At 36.9% G+C, this 21,356-nt stretch overlaps 1 protein-coding gene across 1 annotated transcript in view; it reads left to right on the top strand.

The window, feature by feature from the left end:
* The window catches only part of ATP13A3 (ATPase 13A3), a 56,086-nt gene that overhangs the window by 12,372 nt on the left and 22,358 nt on the right, over positions 1-21,356 (top strand). The window contains exons 3-13 of the mRNA XM_041414282.1: positions 7,177-7,270; positions 9,021-9,194; positions 9,718-9,888; positions 10,199-10,269; positions 13,797-13,877; positions 14,570-14,639; positions 15,495-15,629; positions 16,419-16,491; positions 17,281-17,412; positions 18,173-18,352; positions 20,858-21,015. Of these exons, the coding sequence (XP_041270216.1) occupies positions 7,177-7,270; positions 9,021-9,194; positions 9,718-9,888; positions 10,199-10,269; positions 13,797-13,877; positions 14,570-14,639; positions 15,495-15,629; positions 16,419-16,491; positions 17,281-17,412; positions 18,173-18,352; positions 20,858-21,015 (1,339 nt within the window). The remainder of the gene's footprint in view (positions 1-7,176; positions 7,271-9,020; positions 9,195-9,717; positions 9,889-10,198; positions 10,270-13,796; positions 13,878-14,569; positions 14,640-15,494; positions 15,630-16,418; positions 16,492-17,280; positions 17,413-18,172; positions 18,353-20,857; positions 21,016-21,356) is intronic.

Below are 21,356 nucleotides of genomic sequence, written 5' to 3'. Positions count from 1 at the left end.
AGGGTGCGTTACGTGTGTAAGCTCATGGCAATGCATATTGAAGTAAAAGTCATAACCTTTTGGTTTTTACGGTCACAAAAGTGTGATAGCCCCAGGCCTTTGGCTAAGTCATGTGTCATCTGTAAAGGGACCTGTTTGAGTTTCTGGGTGGTCTTTGAGTGACATGGGTTTTATGTTTTGGGGACAGGCAAAGAGGCTCTTGCACGTGATGTCAGGCTTGCCAGGTGGTGTGAGACATCTCTGGCATTGTGCTGCTGCTCAGACATGATCCTTCCAAGTCCAGGGTGTAGCAAAATCTGTCTGGCACGCACCATGGCTCTGGTCCTGGGTACCTGCAGCAGTGAAGCAGAATCAGAGAAGCAAAAATGTGGAGTGTGTGCATACCTGTGTACAGAAGCTCCTGGGGGACTGAGAATCCAGAAAGAACAACTCAGGAACTCTTTCCTTAAAGGACGTACAGGGAGTAATGGTGAATCCTGATTACAGACTCTTTGGTGACAAGATGTCATGAGGTGCATTTTAGCAGGACTTATAGCTGTTTGAATAGATTTCAAGATTTTTAATAGCAAATGTATTAAAGTGGTCCTTCTTTCATTCTCAGTGGCTGCAGATTCTGCCTGTCTTGTTTCAAAAGCTGCCAGTGGAGAAATTTTAGGAAATAATACGTTATTTTTACAGATGCTAAAGTAGGATATCTTATGTAAAAGAGAAGTACTGGAAAGTAAATACAGGACTTATGTCCAAGACACTGTGGGCAGAAATTTTGATTCCATTCCTTGCAAGCTGGAAATGTTGTGTCCAAATTTGCTTTTTTGGTGATTGATTTTTAGCATGTGCAGCATATTATGAAATATGTTTTGAGAAGAATATGCTTGTAAGTATTTTATAATCTTTTTTCTTAGTCTTGTGTCAAGGAAAATATTTATTTCCTTGTGTCAAGGAAAATGAACTGCCATCCCTTTCTCCTAATGGTCAACTGTCAACCAGGCTGAATTCTCATCTTTCCTAAGAAGTCAGACATATTTTCAGATGGAACATTTTCTTAGAAGATACATTCATTCCTCTTCCTGGCCCATTATAGCTCTTCTAGTTTGAGTGTTTCTTCAGTTTTAATTTCATTACTGCCAGTATGGCAGAGATTGAGCATTAGCTGGTGTTTTGTGCATGTCTAGCAATTCTTTTACCTCCATTTTGGGCCCATTGCATGAATCCCAAAAACTTTTACTATAATGTTTGGAAGAAATGGAAATCAGTTTGATAACTGATCTCAGTGTGTGGGAATCTCATGGTACTGTAAAAGAGTAAGCCCTAGTGGTAAACATTACCTTTGTACGGTCTGTTCTCTTGTAGGGTTGATTTCTTCTTGGTGTAAATTGTTGAAAGTATGGCTCTAAAATGCAGAAATTTTGAATTTCTGAGTGACTAAAAAATTTTGGCTTTCAAGTTGCAAAAAAAAACCCTTTTTTTTTTTCCCCCTGTGTTTTGGCAGCTAGTTGGGATGCAGTTGAAGATGATGACTTTCAAGGTGTTTTTTATTCAGAAATATGAAAGGCTTTTTATGACATCGAGCTATTTAGAAACATAATTTTTAATAACAGAGGTGGAAGGTGGCTCTTAATGGAGGATGTACTTGTTGTAAATAAGTTCTGAAAGAGGAGTTGTAGCCCTTTAGTAGCCTTCTGGACCCAGAAGAGCCCGGTGAGTCACTTGCTGGGATAGTAGCTCAGATATCAGGAATGGGAATTGTGTTCGATTGTTTTCTAGACAGGTCAGGTTTTTTTTGTTATGAATTTTCTTCCTGTATTACTTTACTTTCATTTATTTATTGAGAGTAATTGCATAGGGTGCTGAGGAAGATTTACTTGTATTAATCTTTGCACAGAGATGAATTTGAAGTTTGGCCTCTCTTATGTGTCTCTTGTTTCTTCTGCCTGCCTTGCTAGTCTCTTGGTTTGCCTTTTGTGTTCTTACCAAAGCAGAGCTGCTTGAGCCGTGCACAGAAAAGTACCTTGTTTCTGTGATGTTCAGGTAGTGACAAAGTTCACTTTCTTAGCGTTGTAGCACTCAGTCTCTAAAGGCTATCTGATCTGGTGTGTGTGATTGCTTCATTATGCCCCGTGACAAACTGCAAAATGCTGAGTGAGAAATGCGTGCATTTCTGACCCGCTGCCTTTAGCTCCTCAAAATGTTGTCTTCACTCACAATCCCTGTAAATACAAGGAAGGGTTTGGTCAGCAGCATAGATGCTTTTAGCTGGGCAGATAGTATCAGGGCTTGTGCATAGTCCTGCGAGTGTCTGCAGCTCCTGGGGAGGCATTTGTTGTTTGAATAGAAGGAGCTGGACCGGGCGGCCGATGCCTGGAAGCGCAGCCTCCGCGCCAGCCCGGCCACAGTCTTGCAATTGTTCGGCCACTCTGGAGGGAAGAGGAAAAAAAAAAAAGCATTCCAAGCAGTGCCAAATTTTCTTTGATATGTTAATCTTTTGATAACAGTTTGAAAAGCCCTTGGAGACTTTTTTTAGATTTTAGACAAAATAGTTCATTTGTCAGGACTTCCCTTGTAGATAGGGTCTCCGTTATTAAGAACTGCCTCGCTAACTCATGGTAACAAAAGCAAGTGCAGAGGACAGCTGCTGGACTGCTCGTTGGTAAGAGAAACTATTAGTTATCATGGGACTTGTTACAAAAATCTGAAAAGAATTAAATAAGGAGCATTTGAGATACAAATGTGTAAGTTTACTCACTTATTTTAAGCAGACAGATGATAAGAGCATAAGCAAAATTAATAACTTGATAGTTTTTTATATGTATCCGTACATGGATTTTATTAAAGACTTCAGCTTTAAAAATTATATTTTAATCTGAGAAATCTGGGGTTTAAATTATCCAGTGGTTGCAGGAGATATCAAAAGTTCCTTCTTTTGGAGTAGTAATTTGTCCAGACTTTAAAAATTTTCTCTTGAAGCTATGAAACTGCCACTTATATTGAAAAACTGGAAGAATAAACAGACAGCAACAATGTGTGTATTATTTAGTTTTTAAGGATTTGGAATTGGGAGAAATGTTGAAGGCAACAGAGGGGAGATTGTCTTTGCTTCCCACCCCAAAAATGAAACTAAGGGTAAAATTTGCACTGAAGTAGTTTACTAATTATGCCAGCTGTTAGAAAACTGACGTGAGGTAAGCCAATAGTCCTTTGAAAGTGTGGCTTGCAGACATCTTCAGGTGAACTGATGGAGACTTGCTCTGGTGCTTTTAGAACTTTTTCCTTAATAAATACACCATGACTTCACTTGCACTTCTTATACTGTTGCTACAAATGTTTTTATAACAATATTACTTACAAATATTTTGGTACAATTGCTTGGTATCCTAGTTGTTTAGTCAGGATAGATGAACAACTATGGAGTGGTGTAGTAATTGAGAAAAAGTGCAGCATTTTCTTCATTATGAGGGATGCATATAATTTTAAGCTCTGTACACTGCTGTAATTTCTTCAGTGATCCAATTTGTGATTTATTTTAGCTTCAAAATTGTATCAACTTAAATCTGAAGCTGCAGGTGCTGTCCTGTTCACAGCTGCACACTCTTCAGGACAGTAACAAATGGGAAATGCTGTTCAACTTAATTTTTATATACTGTGTTTTGCAGGGTTGCAGATTTACTGTTTAAGCTTGTGACTCTAATGTATGCTCTTAGAAGTACTTAGAGTTCAGACACTGTTCAGCTGATCTCTAGACCATTTGTTAAATTTATACCTACATTGTTACAAAATGTTACAAGAGATTTTATTCTCTGAATCTCAGTGGCAAACTGCCTTTCCTTTTGCAGACCTTTTTGATATTTCCTACTGCTCTGACTCTAGAATATGCTTAGCTATTCAATAGCAATGCAGTAAGTAAAAATTATGAGTGGAGTGATAGTAACTTCAGCATTTCCATTGGTTGTAAGTCTTCTTTCTTTAAAAGGTTGCTGTTTTCAATTTGTTAAAAGGGGCAGAGGATTTCTCTGCCTATTCACTCCAGGGCCAGAGAGAGGCTCAGTGGCAGTCTGTAATGTGCATCAGAGGCACATTATATTTGAATATTCCCATGTTCATATTGCTTATTGCAAGTGGATTTCCACCTCACTTCAGTTTGAGTACTAGTAAAATGTCAGCCTCTCTCACTTGGTCTGGAAAGACCAAGGTTTATATTTAAATCTTTAATTAAAGGTTTAAAGTAGTGAAATGTCTAATTCCCCATCATATTATAGAAGGAAGGAAATAAAACTCAGATGCAGATTGCTAAAGTCTCTTCTGAATTGGTAAGGTTTTTTCAGTCTGACCCAGCAGCCTGAAGTCACCCAATGAGGCAGCACCATGTGGTGGTGTTCAACCCCAGCTTTCAGCAGGGCAGGGGGACACAAACCAAAGAAATTACCCATTGGAACTCGAGGTGACATGCTTGGGCTGATGGTGTGCCAGAAGAGACGTGACAGGAGGGAGAGTGCAGTTCTTTGTTGTGGAATAGGAATAATTTTCATGACCCATCAACGAAGAAAATATTTCTATAATGCTTTTTAAGTTTAGAGATTTGAATTGGACTTTAATATGGAAAATTACCAGCAGTATGTGCCATGTTGAGAATGTGTGTTAGTTGAAGGTTGTTCAGCAAATGAGGCTGTATAAAATAATGCAGATGGAGCTAATGATGTGAGTCAGAAATAGCCTCCTAATTCTCCTCATGTATTCCCTGTCTGATTCTACCCAGCTGTTCAAAGAGCTTACTGAATCACAGGAATTATTGCTAGTGCTGAGATTTCTTTTCATACTTCTTCAGACCCACAACTTGATGTTCCTTCCCATTGCCTAAATGAAGGCAATTGCACTTCTCTCTCACACTGCCATGGTGTCCCATGAAGTCCCTATGCTGACATACTGGCCATGGAAATCTCAGTTGAGATCCATTGATATGGAAGCTATTTGCATTTATTTTTCTGTCTGGTGCTTTCCTGTATCAATTTCCTACTTGACATGTCCATCAAGGTTGGAGAGTTGCCTGCAGGACCCTTTTTGATGTTACTGTACATCATAGCAGGGAAGTGTGTGCTTGTTTAAGAGCAGACTAGCTCAAGTATGATGAACCTAATAATTCTTTCCTGGACCTGTGAACTCTATTAGGAGTATAATTCTGTATATACACAGAACGTTTTCTGGCTGCATGACTTCTTGATTGAAAATTTGATTTGTATGGTGTACATAAAGTTGTTTGATGTAATTAATTCAAGATTGTCCTCAGGAGCTTTCTTAGCAGTCCTGTGTAGATTTAGGACAGATTTTAACTGGTTCTCTGTATTATCTACACCTTTCCCAGGATAGAAAACTCCTTAGTTAAGAAAAGTGACAATTTAAATGAAATTGTGGTTTAGAACTTTAATGACTTGTGTGGCTTAATTTCCAAATAAATCTGGAATAAAATTATAGTATAGAAATAGAAAATTTTTAGCTTAACAAGTCAAGGGAAGTGTGAGCTGATGTTCCAATCAAAGGAGGCAGTTGTTGCCAAGTTAGCTTCCTTCCATTCAGAACAAAATGCCAACTGAATCAATTTGTGAAGTACTGAGCTTCTTCTCAGCTGAGACTCAGCTTTGGGCTGTGATGCAGTTCTCTCCTTTGAGTGTGTGTTTCTTCTACTAGGACCTTAGTCAGCAGTGGGAATAGATTTCTGAGGAGATCCAGTTTTGGGTAGTAAAATAAATCTTTCCTGTTGGGTTCCTGCTTCATTTATTGGGTTAAGTGGGAAGGAGATGGTAGGTGGCACAAAACACGTGTGGATGTGGTGCTGTAGATAAGCTGCAGGAGATGGGAGGAGGGATCCTTCAAAGCTGGCATTGCTGGTGAATGTAAGTGCATGGATCCAGGGGCTGGCTTTGAGAGGATCTGACTTGTAGTCTGGTGATTTGGTTTGTGAAAATATTGGGGAGTTAATGACAGAGAAGTTGGTAGTGATTGTACTTATTAACATTACTTATTAATAATAATATGTACTTATTAATAACAGCCTGAAAAAGGACAATTAGAGTAGCTGCTTGTGCTGTGACTTGAGGACTGGTTATAAGCTGTGGTAGTAGGTGCTGTCTTCTGAGAGATTTATGTATGTGCAGTAAACAAAATTGAAGGCTGTACCATGTCACTGCAGAGATTTGTAGTTAATTTGTGTCTTGGCAGGTGAGCACTGGCTATTTGGTGACTTTAATTGTGGTAGTTTTTTCTTCCTGTGCATTAATTATAAATTACATACAATTAACATGTACGGGGTGCCCAAATGAAGGTTAGGTGCAGTTTTAATTAAAAAATTTGGCTTTTTGACATGGTACTTTCGATTTTTCTTGCTTATGTGATGAGGAAAATTTTGATAAGCCTTTTGATTAGCCTTTGTTTATAGCTCTCCCCTTTTGGAGTAGGGATCTGTGTGCACTACATTCATCTTGTAGACAGTACCATATTTTTTCCATCTTGAATCTTTTCTGATTAATGAAAATGGTGATCATAATCTGTCCTCAAAGCACCTTTCAAGTTTAGCAACTGTGGGAGATTTTTGATGCAAATTGAGCAGTAGAGGCATTGGAAAGAAGGGGAAGGACTGATCAAAAAGCATGCCTTGATTTAGAATTAGTAAGCTGAGGACTAAATGTTTTTAAGCAAGTATTTATTCTGCTCAGATGAGAAGTGTAGATCTCAGGGGTACTGTGCCTTTCCTCTTGAAGCATAGCCTGACTTCTGAAAGCATCTGATTGGAGCTGTTACATATAGAGTGATACAAATGTGTAATATTAACCTACTTTTAAGCTTTTTTTTTTCACAGGATTAATTGATATTTCCAGCATCAAGCTTGTAGAATGTACCAAAAACTGCTTGCTGCATGTAGAATGTAGCCAAGTTAAATTGGTACAAGCTTCTTCCTCCTCTTTTAAAGCCTGATGTTTCTGCAGTATTTCACTTGTATTCATCTGATGTTCAGTCATAAAGCTATATAGATTTCCTTGGATAGTTATTTCTAGAAACTAGTAACAGTGAAAATTGAAGATAAATATTAATATTTTGTCAGTGTTGTGTTTTTATGTATGCACTTACCAAAAATAACTTGAAACCACCTAAACTTAGGTGTAAAATCACCTAATTCTTGTCTTGTTGAAGGTCTTCCATATCTCAAGTTGAGAAGTTCCATATCATACTAAACATGGAGAAAGAAGAAAAGAAATATGTCAATAAAGCAGAGGAAGATGAGATGGTAATGAATTCTGTTAAACTTCTTTTTATACAATGAAAGAAACACATTTTCAGTGTTTTTTGCTTAAACGGGGCATGTTACATCGGGAAGTGGATTGTCTCCATTTAAATTAATTTAGCAATTTGATAAGATTATCCTTGGCAATATTTTTTGGTAGTAAGAAATTAGTCTTGGGGTAGGAAAGGTTTTTGTTAAGGTCAGTAGTTCAATAGATAACGCATTTTGGTGCTTAACATTTCTACTTTTACACATGAAAATGGAAACAAAGTGAGTTGTGTTTTGGTTTTTTTATTATTACCATTATTTAGTTGTTCTTTGGTTAGTTGGGGTTTCTTCTCTCCAAATCCTGGAGATTTCTTGTTGTGTTTTAAAACAGGTTAATGCTTCATAATGTGATTCAAAGCTGTAAGACTTGACAGGAAAGTACAAGCAGCTAATCTAATTTCTAGCCCACTTGGGGTTCATAGGGATTTTTCTAGTCCATTTGGTATATATAGGGATTTTTGTTTCCAAAAAAGATAGATTTCTGTGAACTGAAGTTCTTGTTCTGTCCTTGTCCACCCTGCTAAGAAAAGTAGTTCTTCACTAGGCAGCTCTAAATACAGAAAGTAAGCAAAAGCATCTTAGAACAGGAGGTGCTTATGGCCTCTTCACTAAAGTTAATATTTTTTTGAGGAAATAATTTTATTTTCTCCTAAAAAGAAGAATTAACTTCTCTCACCATCTTTCACTCTCCTATTTTTATTGCTGAAGAGTGTTTTCGAGGTAAGAGAGATTGGGCTTTATTTCTGCTTTTTGTCATCAGAGAAGGTGGCAAACCAAACTTTTGAAAAGCCTTTTCTTAGGAAAGGAGTTTAAACAATTTCTAATACTGTTTAATGAAAAGTGAAAAAAACATCCAAGAAGTTTGTGTCAGTATGAACAATGGGTGGGACTCAATGGGAAACTTCATTACCCTTTTACAGCAGGAAATATAATCTGATGATGTAATGTGAAACTCAGGAATGTAACACAGTGTCCAGTAAATCACTAAATTATTTTGTGTTCCTAGCTGTCATCAAGTTAACTTGGTGCTTGCCCACTGGATACTTGGGAGTTTTTTCATGGGAGAAAAATTTTTCTAACTGTTGCAAGTTACAGAACCTTTGAGTGTGGTTTGGAGTTTGTAAATTAGCATTTTTTGTTAAATGGCAGGCAAAATAAGCAAAATTCTCTACTAGAAAGTGATGTTTGATATATTTAGGGGCTTTTTTAGAATGTATAAAATTCAGCCTGCAGTAGTAATTCAAAACTGTGAATGCTAGCTAATCAAATATTGTGTCATAAAATCAGCATTTAACAAAACCACACACTTCTGCACTTAAATGTTCAGCTGACTTGTGCTGTGTCATGGTCAAAAGTGTTGTTGTTCACTGAGAGTTAAGATAGGTTGTGTTGCAACCTCAGTCCTTAGAGAGCAGTGCAGAGAGGAGACAGTCTTGCAATGAAATGTTTTACACAGTGTGGATGATCTGCCTCTGTCAGGCTTTTATTGGTGTTTATATTTCTGACTAAGCAAAACAGTGTTCCTTTTTGCTCCCACTCCACCATGTATTGTGTTCCAATTCTTCCTTCCCCCAGAAAAGAAAAAAAGAGGAAATGGCTTTGAAATTTGATTTGCTTTAAATACTGCACATAATGAAAAATTAATGTCGGCATCCCAGGCACAGTAATGAAGAGAGTCATCATTCCTTGTTTTACTGCCACGCAGGAGGTCTATGGCTATGATCTGTGTCGCTGGAAGTTGGTGCTAGTTACTGTGGGAGTGATCTGCTCTGGTGGCTTTCTTCTCCTCCTCCTCTACTGGATGCCCCAGTGGCGTGTGAAAGCAACGTGCAGAAGGACGGCGCTTAGGGACTGTGAGGTGGTTCTGCTGAGGACGACTGTAAGTGTGCAGGGGATGTGCAGCTCCTCCTGTGTGCTGGAGTACACCAGTCCCTGCCTTGCAGTGCAGGCATGATTGTGCTTACTGCAGTGCAGAGTGGTGCTCCTGCGTGTAGCTGTGTGCCTCTGTGGGAAGGCTGGCAGCTGTTGGCAGTGAGCATAGCATAGTCTGTCTTTCAGTGGTAAGAATCAAATACAGGAATGCTGTTGTCATCAACAGTTACAGAACAAATACCTTGTTCCTATAAGCTGAAACATGCTTTCCCCTCCCTTGTTCAGCAAAGATACATTTGTTGAAGTTAGGTGTAACTGCTGACCCAAGTGCAAAAATATGCTTTTAGAATTGTGGAAAGAAAATTATTCTTAAAGTAGCTGATATTAACATGGAGATATGTTCTGTAATTCTGTATGGGCTCTACTGCTAATCTGTGACCTGTGATTTTGCTACAGCTGTTGTAGCAAAATGCTGTAAAATGCTGTTCAGATGCTCTTTCAGCTAACTCATTTTCCCCTCTCTTCTTAAGGATGAATTCAAGATATGGTTTTGTGCAAAGGTTCGCATTATGCCTTCCTTGGGAGCCAGTCCTTTACAGAATCCTAACCCTATCATGCACAAGGTTTCAAATGGCCATGCTGTTCATTTCTCTGAATCTGCTGCAGAAGAGAATAAAAATGATTCAAGAAAACATTTGCCTGTAAGTAAACTTGTAATACTGTGCTGGCTAATTCTCAACTACTATTGAGAATAAACACACACAATACAGTACATGTGAGCTGCTACTTTTGTCTGAAAGGCTAACTCATTGTTGAGTGGAATAGAAATCTCCTCAATAACCTGTTACCGGAAATTTTGGAAAGTTTGAAAGATTATGTTGAAAGAAAAGTACTCATTTTTCAGTGTTGCTTTTCTAAATTCAGTTCTTGTCACCTCTCAGAATAAAGTCAGTCAGAAGAGAAGTGTTAAGTGGTACCAGTTTTGACATCTATGTTTTGTTGCCCTTACAGATTCGTTACTTCACACATCACAGTGTGAAGTATTTTTGGAATGATTCAGTTCAAAGTTTTGATGTTGTACGGTAAGAATATTTTTTCTTATGTGTTGTGCTTCAAACTGTATTAAAAAAAAAAAAAATAGCATGCCTAAGAACATGCTGAAAATTGATGTTATTTTCTGACCAGCTGTTTTAGCTCATTGAGTCTTTGTTTTAACCATAGTGAGGGCAGGGAGATTTTAACTCAGTGCGAATTTGGAAGGAATATGTTTGTTTAACCTGCCTTTATCCAATGTGATTTGTGTAGGGTGGCAGGCTGCATGCTTCTGCAGGCTTTTTTGCCTTTTCTTGGAGTGTTACTTGAGAATCAGAGCACCTGTTCATAGACAGTAGTACTTGTATAAATGCTCAAAGGCTTTGTTTATGGTGAAATAACTTACATTTTTTGTGTTGCTGAGCTAGACCCAAAAGGAGTATGTAGGAAGAAGAGGAATTCACCAAATACCTTTTTTGCTCATGTTTGTGTAGGTCTGTTTCTACGTTTTAGTGCAGTTGAGCTGGATCTGATCCATCTTTTGTTACTCTTTAGTAACAAAAACAGGTCTATTGCACCGACAAAAAAGTCTTTTAGTGGGCAGCACTAGCTTGTGATGCACTGTATTTTCTTTTGCTGCAGTGTCCAGCAACACTGTTGCATGATGTTAGGGTTGAAGAAGAAAGTTTTTCTTTCTGTGATAAGTTCTTCTCATAATGCCACAAGTTAAATGAGCACAGGCTTCTCCATTTTTTGGCAACTGCCCATTAAAATAATAAATTCAGATCACAAATAAAATCTATTTTAAGCTTGAATTAGTATTTGCTGCATTGAACCATCATATGGAGATGGTTTTTTTTCCCAAAAAAGTGTGTGCAAATAATATGGAAAATTACCAGCAATGAAAACAATTTTAAGAAATTACTATAACACAAGCAATTACAAAACTGAGCAGTCCTTATCTGAGAGGGTGGAAATGTCTTAGTTCTCAGGAATAAGTAATTAAAAGCTTTGTGTGCATTTTTTGTGTTAAGCCTCCCATGAAATACAGTTGTGCAGGTAGTGACACTCATCATTTTGCATTGCAGGCTCCTGTTTTCTTGCCTACAGTGCTCCTAATTTAAACTGTTCAAAGGGAATAGTTCCCACAGATGAGATTAAGAAACTGTACTTGTGTGTTAAGAGCAGGTATTGGAAAAAAATCATATGAATTCATGTGTTTAGAAAAAAATGTTGTTCCTTAGCATTAAAGCAGTGACTTGAAACTTGGCATTTGTGGCTATTTGACTGTGCCTTTTGATGTTCTTGTGATAACTTGGCCAATTTATAAGCCCTGGAAAAATCTCAGATATGCCTGTGAAGTTATGTGAGCATTTATTCAATCACATTCTTGCTGATAAGCCAAACTTTCATTTGTTTGATGTATTAGCCATGACTGAGCCTGGCCACTTGTTTAGTCAGGTACAGTAGCTGAGCTGGACAGGATTATTTAGCTATTGAATAATAAAGAGGAGAAAGAAATGGATCTGAGACATACTGGATACTGTTAGAGCACTAAGTCACTTTTCCACAAGGTCAGATTAAAATGCCAGTTTGTTACAACTTTCCTCTAAAGTGGATGGTCATCTAGTGAAGTACTAGATACCATGTGTAAAATAATATCTGAGCTTGTGAATGAAAAATATTCTGAAGTAAGGTCTTGAAAAATTTGTCCTTCTCTAAGATATGTCTTCTTATTCTGCTCTTCAGTTTATATGTATAAACCAAATAACATGGTAGAGAATCAAGTTAATATTTAGAAAGAGACAGCCTGTGAGACAGAGGTCTTTATAGTAAAACCCTTAAAGCAGGCAGCATGTTTGTAGTTGTGATCTAAGCACAAGACTGCATCATGAAGAGCATTCACTTTGGGCTGCTGCTTACGCAAGTACTCAGAGACAGAACAGTTTGATCACATCATGAAAGGCTTAGCACAGCACAGAAGGGGGGCAAATTAAGATTTTTTGGGCAATTAATTCAGTTATGAGAGCTTGAGTTTCATATCATTGTTCTTTTTATATTACCATAATATTAAGATCACTGTTTTAAACACAGGAAATGCAAGTGTAATTATTCTTGGACTAAGTCAGACTTGGCCACATAGCCAAAGAGGATGCAACTCTGACCTTGGATGTCTGTTTTGTTTTAGCTACTGTCAACTGAATTTCTGAGTGGGTTGATGAGTGCTTTATATAATAAACTGTGCACACAGGGATTTTAATGCCCTGGGAATTCAGTCTGTAGCAGTAGTGTAAAAAGCAGAGAACACCGTGCTAGAAGCTCTGTCCTTGCATGGACATTGCACACATAGGTGTGTGTATTTGCATATAGAGCCCTTACATTTAGGGACCCTCCTTAAATCCACTGTTACATTTCTTTTCCTACAGGAAAAGTTGTTGATGGTAGAGTGGGAGGAGAGACACAGCTATTAACAGAGTTTTGTGTATTTTTAATCTAAAATAGTATTTTTAAAATCCTCGAACTTAAAAAAGTTTAGAGAAACCTGGTAAACCTAGAGCCAGGTTAACACATAATTTTCATCTCTGTTCTTGTACAAGCAGTTGGTGGAAACGTGATCCTAGGCTTTGCAGTAGTGAGCATATTTAAAGCTTTCCCTGTGTTCTAGAGAATGGAAATAATTGCTATGAAATATGCACAATAAAGAGTTGGGTTTTTTCTTTTTTATTACTGGGACAACTCTGAATCCTTTTTGACAGATAAGTTAATAGATATCCAGTATATGAAACATTAGTGTGGAATAATGCTGCTTTTGTCATGATGTTTGTGAAAGCCTTTTGGAAGTGATATTTTCCTGTGCATCCACAGTATGTCCATGAGAAAATGCCTGGATATTGGGCTGCATACATTTGATTTAGTGCATTTGATAGTTAACACAATCCCATAGCTGTAAACATAACAATGTTTTAGATTTTTCTGCATATCTGTAGATTTCCTAAAGCACAGCATTGGCTTTCACAGCATGTGGAGAAGTCCTGTGAAAATGAATCTTCTGGTGATAAGACAGAACTGAAAATGTAGGATGCATTTTTCCTTGTCATGGATAACACTGTGATAGTAAGATGCTGTAAAATAGCTGTGGTATAGATTTATTTAATAAATTGATTAGTAATTATTTCTAAAAAACTTCCATTACTACTTAGAGTCAAATGAAGATAATTTGAAGAAATGTTAATCCACATTGATTTCATATAACATTTTATAAAACTTGCTCACTTTTTAAAAGCCTTTGAATACTAGTTTTGCTAGTATTAGACTTCATTTTTTAAGTGTCTCCATTTTGATTGGAATAGGTATGACTACCTTACAGAGTAAGATATATCAACATGAAGATTGCTTTTAATGTGTCACTGGTATCTGCAGTTGTGACAAAACCAGTTAAGAACAAATTAGTCCACAGATTTTGTTGTTTTATAAAACAGTGTGTACCTCTTGCCAAAGACCTAGCTCTTTTGAGTCACTCAAGACTTAATTTTAAATACCAGATTTCTTAAATAACTCATTGACTTTTTTTATTCAGAGGTCTAGATGAATCTACCTTCTGCTCTGCAATTCATAATGAACACAGCACAGGACTGACAAAAGGAATGCATGATTACAGGTAATATTGCAGTAGTATTTGAGGGAAGAGGTGTTGATGTTTTATTACCTGTGCTCAGGGTGGTAAAAAGCCCAGAAGACAATTGAGTGATCAGTGTCTGACTTTTTTTGAAAATGAGATTAAAATATGGGAGCATCTGCTTGCTTATCAATTCATCTTCTGGCAATTTGTGTCTAAAATAAAAGCCTTTCCCCTCAGATAATTTTAAGGGCTTTTTCATGTCACTGTCATTTAATCAGCTCTGATCCCATTAGGGCTTGGTTTCGTGCTCTCTCTTTCATGATTTGGCTTTCTTCCTTCTAAGAATAAAATTGATACAGGACCTTAAAAACATTGTCTTACTGTAGGGTAAGAGTTAACACTGGTTTAGCTTAAGCTAATGAGAATTGCATACTGGATTTCAGAATGACATATTTAATAACCTTGGACTCATACACAAGAAAAATCTTGTTATGAAAGAATCTAAAAAATAATGTACAGTTTAAATTGAAGTATAAAATAATTATCTTTGTATTGGAACATCTCACTAGGTAAATTCTTTCTGAAAAGCACTTCTTGAAACTATGATAAATAAGAAGAGAGTCACAGATTTGGGACATGTTATACTTTATCAGATTAGCAGAATTCCTTTGATATCAATAAGACTTCTAAAAAAATCTTAACTTTTTTGTATTTTTCTGTTTTTAATGCAGAAAAGCATTCTATGGAGTAAATGAAATTGCTGTGAAAGTGCCTTCCATTTTTAAGCTTCTGGTTAAGGAGGTAAAATCTTTTCTTTAACAAATTATAGGAAAAAGTGTATAATTGAAAGTTGTTTCAGGTGCAATGACTACTGACTGATGGAAACCTTCCCCTAGAGCCCAGCATTGTAAAACAAAATGATATGGACAATTTTTTGGAGCTCTCCAGCTCTCCTTAGAACTAAAGATCAAAGAGGCCTCAGCTATAAGCTCTCCAGAGTTCACAGCCTGGTGCCTTAGTGAGGACATTAGAAAACATATCAGAAAACATATCAGAATTCTTTGAAAGGGTCAGCATCTTATTTATTTTTTGAAGTTAATTGAAAACATAAAATGACTTATGTTCTCCATGAGGAGAAGAGGGATTATATATTACAACATATTCAATAAATCAAACGTAGTCTTGTTGAATTTGTTCGGTTTTCCTTGTATCAGGTGGATTTGAATAACTGGTTTGTTGTCTTGTGTTATGATAATGGACAGTAGAACTTCTGAACAAAGAAACTCTCCAACCTGATCTAAAGGAATAAGAACTTGAGATAGCAGGGCATTTATTAAGAATAAATAGAAAATAATATCCAAATTGGTTTAAGAATTATAGCTTAAGGTGCCATCAGATATTTCCATTACCTTGTTTTGAGGTGTAGGGGAAAAGGCATGCAGTCTTCAAAGTCTGTATTTGTGTGCTATTTGAGTGAGCACTGTGATTTTGAGGGGCTGAGGAGGTAGTGAAAAAAAGGGTCATTCTGGCAAATCAAAAATTATGTATAAAGAACTGAAATTGTCTTCTCCCTGGAGGAGGATAATTTCAGCTTTGTTGTGATGGAGAACCCATGTGACCTTTTGGTCTAACTAGAATGTTCTGTCACTCTTCTAGGTTCTCAACCCTTTTTACATTTTCCAATTGTTCAGTGTGATATTGTGGATCACTGATGAGTATCACTACTATGCATTAGCAATTGTGATTATGTCTGTAATATCCATTGTTAGCTCACTCTACACCATTAGAAAGGTAAGTTCAAAGAAAATGGATGCATCTTTTTGGCTTTTTACTGATTGCCTTATTTTGTTGTGAAATTGTCCACAAATGTTTAAGAATTTTTTAGTTATACAGATAGAATATTGTTATGCATTTTCCCTCTTTGAGCTGAAAGAATTTGGATTTACAGTTTCTTGGAGACCTTTGCAGACTTTCCACGCTGATGAATCAATAGGTTGGCCTCAGATAACAAAAACACTACCTTGCTTAAATAAAACACAGACACAAGTTTATGTACCAAGTTTTATTGACAGAAGTGGTTCCATCTTGCGTTGTTTCCTTGTTTGAAAAGGCCCTGCAGAACTGAGCACCAGTGAAGCATGTGGATTGTTAAACTGGTGATTCAGTTTGCTCTGTAGACTTAGCTGATGGGAATCAAAGTAGTAATTACCCTTAAATTGCAATCTCTGAATTCAGTCCAGAGACAAAAAAAAAACCCCAAACAATTTCTTCCTTAATACAAGTTCATACAACTACTGCAGCTGTTACTTTTTTATGTTAATGACCAAATGGTTTTATAAGCTTTTGCATGACAATGTATGCTTGCTTCCAAAATGCTGTTAATATAGGAGCCTGTACAGGTTGGTGCTCTCAAACTTTATTTGCCCATAAGTTTTCTAAACTATGTTCAAGAGAATGTTTTGAGTAGTGTTTTGTTGTTAAAAAATGTTAGTAGAGAATCTCATCACTTCTACTGTAGAATGTGCATTTAGAAGAAGACAAGCTGTGCTTTTGAATAACGAATTTTTCTCCTCTTTGCAGCAATATGTTATGTTACATGACATGGTAGCAGCTCACAGCATTGTAAGGGTTTCTGTCTGCAGAGGAAACCAAGGTAAATTTCACAGGTTGTTTGGAAGGTTGAATTTAAATTGCTCGTGAAGTGTGAGTGTAAAGTGGGTCTGAATCTGTTCTTCTTTGATCAGCTTGAAATGCTTGCATTCCTTAGCAAAATTGCATGTGAAAAGAAGTTCAAAGTGGAATTTAGATAGTATAATGTGTTCAGGGTTAACCTTCTAGATGGAATTTTCAGTGAGTATCAGGTTTGTTCTAGATTAGGTGCTTGTTCTATTGCTGTTTCCCATTCTCTACCATTCCACTTATGTAATTGTCATTCTGGTTTCTTTCCTGACTTGAAGATGTGCATGCGTTGGGTCTCCATTACAATTTATTACCCAACAAAGGCTGCAATATGATTTCTGAACTATCCTGAAGAATATATATATATATTTGGATACCACAGCAGTTAAAGGTGTGGTATCTAAAAGGTTGTGATGCATGATATTGTTTTTAAGACATACATTTGTGTTGAACTCATATCTTTATACTGAAGTTACACTATAGCTAATCATGAATATCTTTTGTGCAAGCTTGATTCTTTTCATTTGTCATGATGTGTTCTATCCATGTGCTCTGGAGGTTAATCTGTGGTGGAGTTGGGGTTTATCGATGCCTTTTTCTGTATACTTTAAAAATCTTTTCATGCCATTAATTAAATGAAGTTGTACTTCATTTTATTAATAGTCATACTTGTCACCACCTGGATATTGAATGTGAGGATCTTTATCAGGTTTCATAGGTGGTGGCTATTTTCAAGTAAACTTGTTTGTGTTCTAATATTCAGAAATAGAAGAAATCCTTTCCACCGACCTTGTGCCTGGAGATACCATGTTGATTCCATCCAATGGGACAATTATGCCATGTGATGCAGTTCTGCTCAGTGGTACTTGCATTGTAAATGAAAGTATGCTAACAGGTAAAGTAAATTTGATACACAGTGCTGCATGGCTAAAAGTACTGTTTATACCTGTGTGCATGCTTACTTGCAGTATGTTTTAGCAGAAGTGGATATTTTATTTTGTTTGAAATGTTTATGTTCTTACAATTAGATGTGTTCTGAAGTACATAGGTACTTGTGTCCTACTTATCTGCAACAGCTACCTAATACTCCTTGGAAACTCCAAAAATGAGTGGTTGTTTCTTTTAAAAAAATTTCTTCTTGATAGTTTGTCTTCCTACCTCTTAACTTGGTGTTGTCAGTGCAGATGGAGTTCAGAATATGCTTGATTTATATGACTATGCTTGATCCTCTTGCTGCTGCTAGCAACTGATAAAAATTGATTGTTCCCCTAGCTTGAGTGCACACAAAGGAGCTGAGAATAATTTTCTTCAGCTTCTAGTTTTTCTGAGTAAAGATGTGGGTGATGCTTTTCAGCAAGAGAAGGAGGCTTGTCCTGTTTTTTTTTTTAGTGAACTATGTTTTACATCACAAACTGTGATTTGAAGTAAGGGGCACAGAAGCTCTGTAAGGAATAGAGTTAAATAGCATTTGGGTAAGGGATCTGCTGAGCTGAGGTAATAGGTGAGAGACTACCTGATAGCATGCTAAAAGGAAGATGACTTCCATAAGTCTGCCTGTGCTGCTGAAGTGAGGTTATATTATTCTACTTGTAGTTGTGAATGAAAAAAATATCTGTTCTTCTCTGATCTTGCTTAGAGACTTTCTTTCCTTTAAGGTGAAAGTGTTCCTGTCACAAAGATTAATCTGCCAAATCCTTCGGAATATCCAAAAGCAGTGGGAGATGAGATCTACAGTCCCGAAGTGCACAAGCGGCACACGCTGTTCTGTGGAACCAACGTCATTCAGACCCGCTTCTACACTGGGGAGTTGGTCAAAGCTCTGGTAGTGAGGACAGGTATTGATTGTTGCATTTATCCCTTGTTAATGTACTACTCCTTTTTGCAGGTGTGTGTCAGCTGGCTGATGCTGCTAAACTTGGTAAAGGAATGTACCCCAAGTAGCTTGATAAAAGTCTTAAAATAATGATAAAACTAGATGATGGTCTGAAGATTAACAATTGGCAAGGAGAAAAGTGAATCAGTCTTCAGCATCAATTTAAAAGTTATTTGAACGTGTTTTCATGTCCTTTAGAGGTTTTTCTGTAGTGTGTTGTTGAACTGCATGTGTCTCTTGGAAGAGGTTTGGGTGGATAGTGGGGAACAGCTGATTTTAGCAGAGTCATTCACAGTGCCAAATGTTTTTCTTTATCTATAGTTATTTCAAAGTCCATAACATTTGCTTAAAAAATGAGTTTGATCTAGCTACAGAAATACTAATTCACATGTTAGAGATCTGGTGTTAAATAATAGTCTATGAAAACCAATTGCATAAGCCAGAACAATTGTGGGATTCTGCTTTACAAAGATCATCTTAAGAAAATTGCCACAAAATAAATGAATGCAAGTTATAATCTAAGGTACAATAAAATTAGATAGAAGAAATTGGACTACCACTTAAAGCAAGTTTTCCAACAATTAACTTCATGCTAAATAGCTGCTTCTTAATCTGGTGTATTCTTTTCACCTTCTGTTAGTCTACTTTAACAGTAAAAGTTCTAATTGTTTGTTTCGTTCTCTTTCTTGAAGCGTTTATTGGTCTTTTCTTTCAAATAGATATTTTCCTTCCCTTGAACACATTTGCCATTAATATCCATCTCAACTTGTTTTGTTTCTTAAATGAATTCAGCTCTGTGGGCTTTAATCAGGTTTTTTTATGGACAAATCTGATTTTTCTGCTATGGCTTTGTATAGAGAGAAGCAAAGTGCTGCAAATTCTCTGTTCTTAGTTTTTAGGCAAGAGGGAACTTCCCTCTCCACGGAACAGGATAGATGTCACAGCAGTTGCAGCTTCTTGCTCCTATAATGGCTGATAGTAAGAACTAAAGCAATTCTCATACAGTGAGAATTACAAGTAAAAATCCCTTTATATAAGGGAGGGAAATGCCACAAAATTGAAAGTATTTAAAAATCTAGTCCTTAAACGATCTAGGAGAACAGAACTCAATACATTTGTGTGCAAAGGCATGTAGTCCTTATCCTAAACCAGTATATAAGATTGATCTGCTGGTGCTATACTCACAGTACTCTTCAAGTTAAGCCTTTAACATATTTGATGTTACAGCTGAAATACATGTAAAATGTATTAATTCCTTTCCTCATAAAACTCAGTTGATGGATGTTGTTGTGGCTCCTATTTGTAATGGAAAAGAATTCAAAACTGGTTATTTTGCTTTAGAGAACAGAATTATGCACTAAAGTTTTCTCTATATCCAGTGTGTTCTAAAGACACCCCATGAGGTTTTAATTTATTGTTTTACCCTGATGTGCTCTATCCTGTGTAGCTACAGAACCTTCTGCAAAACCATGGGAAAAAAATAGAAAGTAGTTCTGATTTTTTTGTTGATGACTGTGTTGAATTACAAAGCATTCATTGCTAAATACTCAAGTGCATACAGACATGGTGAACTTCTCTGAACAGGCCCATGGTTCATATTCTGCAGTAGCAATTTCAAAGCCTGGAGGCTTCATGGCTTTTCATTTTGTGATGAGCTCCGTTGCTCTGTTTTGGTAGAATCCTCTGTGCCAAATGTCAGGGTCGAGGGTTCAGCCTTTGCTGTGGTGGCCTGCACACAGAAAAGCTGTCAGGGAGCTGTCACTGATGACAGAAGACCTGGCATTGATGTTGAGGTTGTAGTAATAGATTTTGAAGTCTAAGCAGATGAAAAATGTTTTGGGCACACAAAACTGGGCATTAATGTTGGGCTCTTCAAACATTGAGGCAAAAGTTCAAGGAGGACCTTGGGATATCTGTTGATTGTTCAACTGTAAGACCTTTAGACCGATACTCTCCTAGTTTAATTGTCAAAATGCCATCAGGAGGTGCCCTTCTCAGAAGATGACTCCCTGTCCTGCAGTTTTTTTGAATCTTTCATTCTGGCTCTCAAGGGAACTTAAGGAGACCTGCCATTTAAGTATTTAATGTTGGACTCTGAATATCTTAATTTTATTTTTTGCAAGGACTGGCTTAATTAGACAATAAATATATCCATTAGCTCTACACTAAGAGGGGCAAAATGCAGTACAACAAACTCTGCCAGGCCAAACCATGTGAGGATTTGCTGCTGCTGCAGAGGAGGGGTTTGTTTGCATCAGCTCTATGTCCTTGCCGTAGGAGAGAAGCCCTTAGTATGATGTGCACGTATAAGCACCTTAATTACAGTATTGCAAAACATCTGCTATGGATATTGAGAAACAGTTGTAATGAAATTAGTAGCTTAAGGGTTTTATTGAGGTTTTTAATATATTTTAATAGCTTTGCTTTTCTTTGTATTTTTAATAACTTACTCCTTTTTTATTTCTAGGCTTTAGTACTGCTAAAGGACAGCTTGTTCGTTCCATACTGTACCCAAAGCCAACTGATTTTAAGCTCTACAGAGATGCCTATTTGTTTCTCCTGTCTCTAGTGGTGGTAGCAGGCTTTGGGTTTCTTTACACAATTGTCAATAGCATCTTAAATGAGGTATGTTTTCATTTCTCGTCCAGAAATGCCTTATTTTAGAAACGGGGTGACCATGACTTCCATCACACTTCAGAAGCTGAGAAACTATTTGATTTCAAGTGAAAATTTTTTTGCTGTATTTGATATCAATGAAATGAGACAAGGTTACTGAGAATAAAATTCAGCACAGAAGCAGAATTTGAATATCTTACAGGGGAATTTGAATTTACCTTGGTTTCTCTTGACCCAATTACTGGATTTTTATCTTTGATATATGTAAGATTACCAGCTGACTTACAGACAGTTGGAAGAAATAGGATACAGTCCATCTAAAACATGCTGTAGGGGAAAAAATCCTTATC

This window comes from Onychostruthus taczanowskii, unplaced genomic scaffold, assembly GCF_017590055.1.
Source record: "Onychostruthus taczanowskii isolate IOZ18803 unplaced genomic scaffold, ASM1759005v1 scaffold45, whole genome shotgun sequence".
Classification (NCBI taxonomy): Eukaryota; Metazoa; Chordata; class Aves; order Passeriformes; family Passeridae; genus Onychostruthus; species Onychostruthus taczanowskii.
Note: the sequence above shows the minus strand (reverse complement) of the source record. Positions and strands in the feature narration are given on the sequence as shown.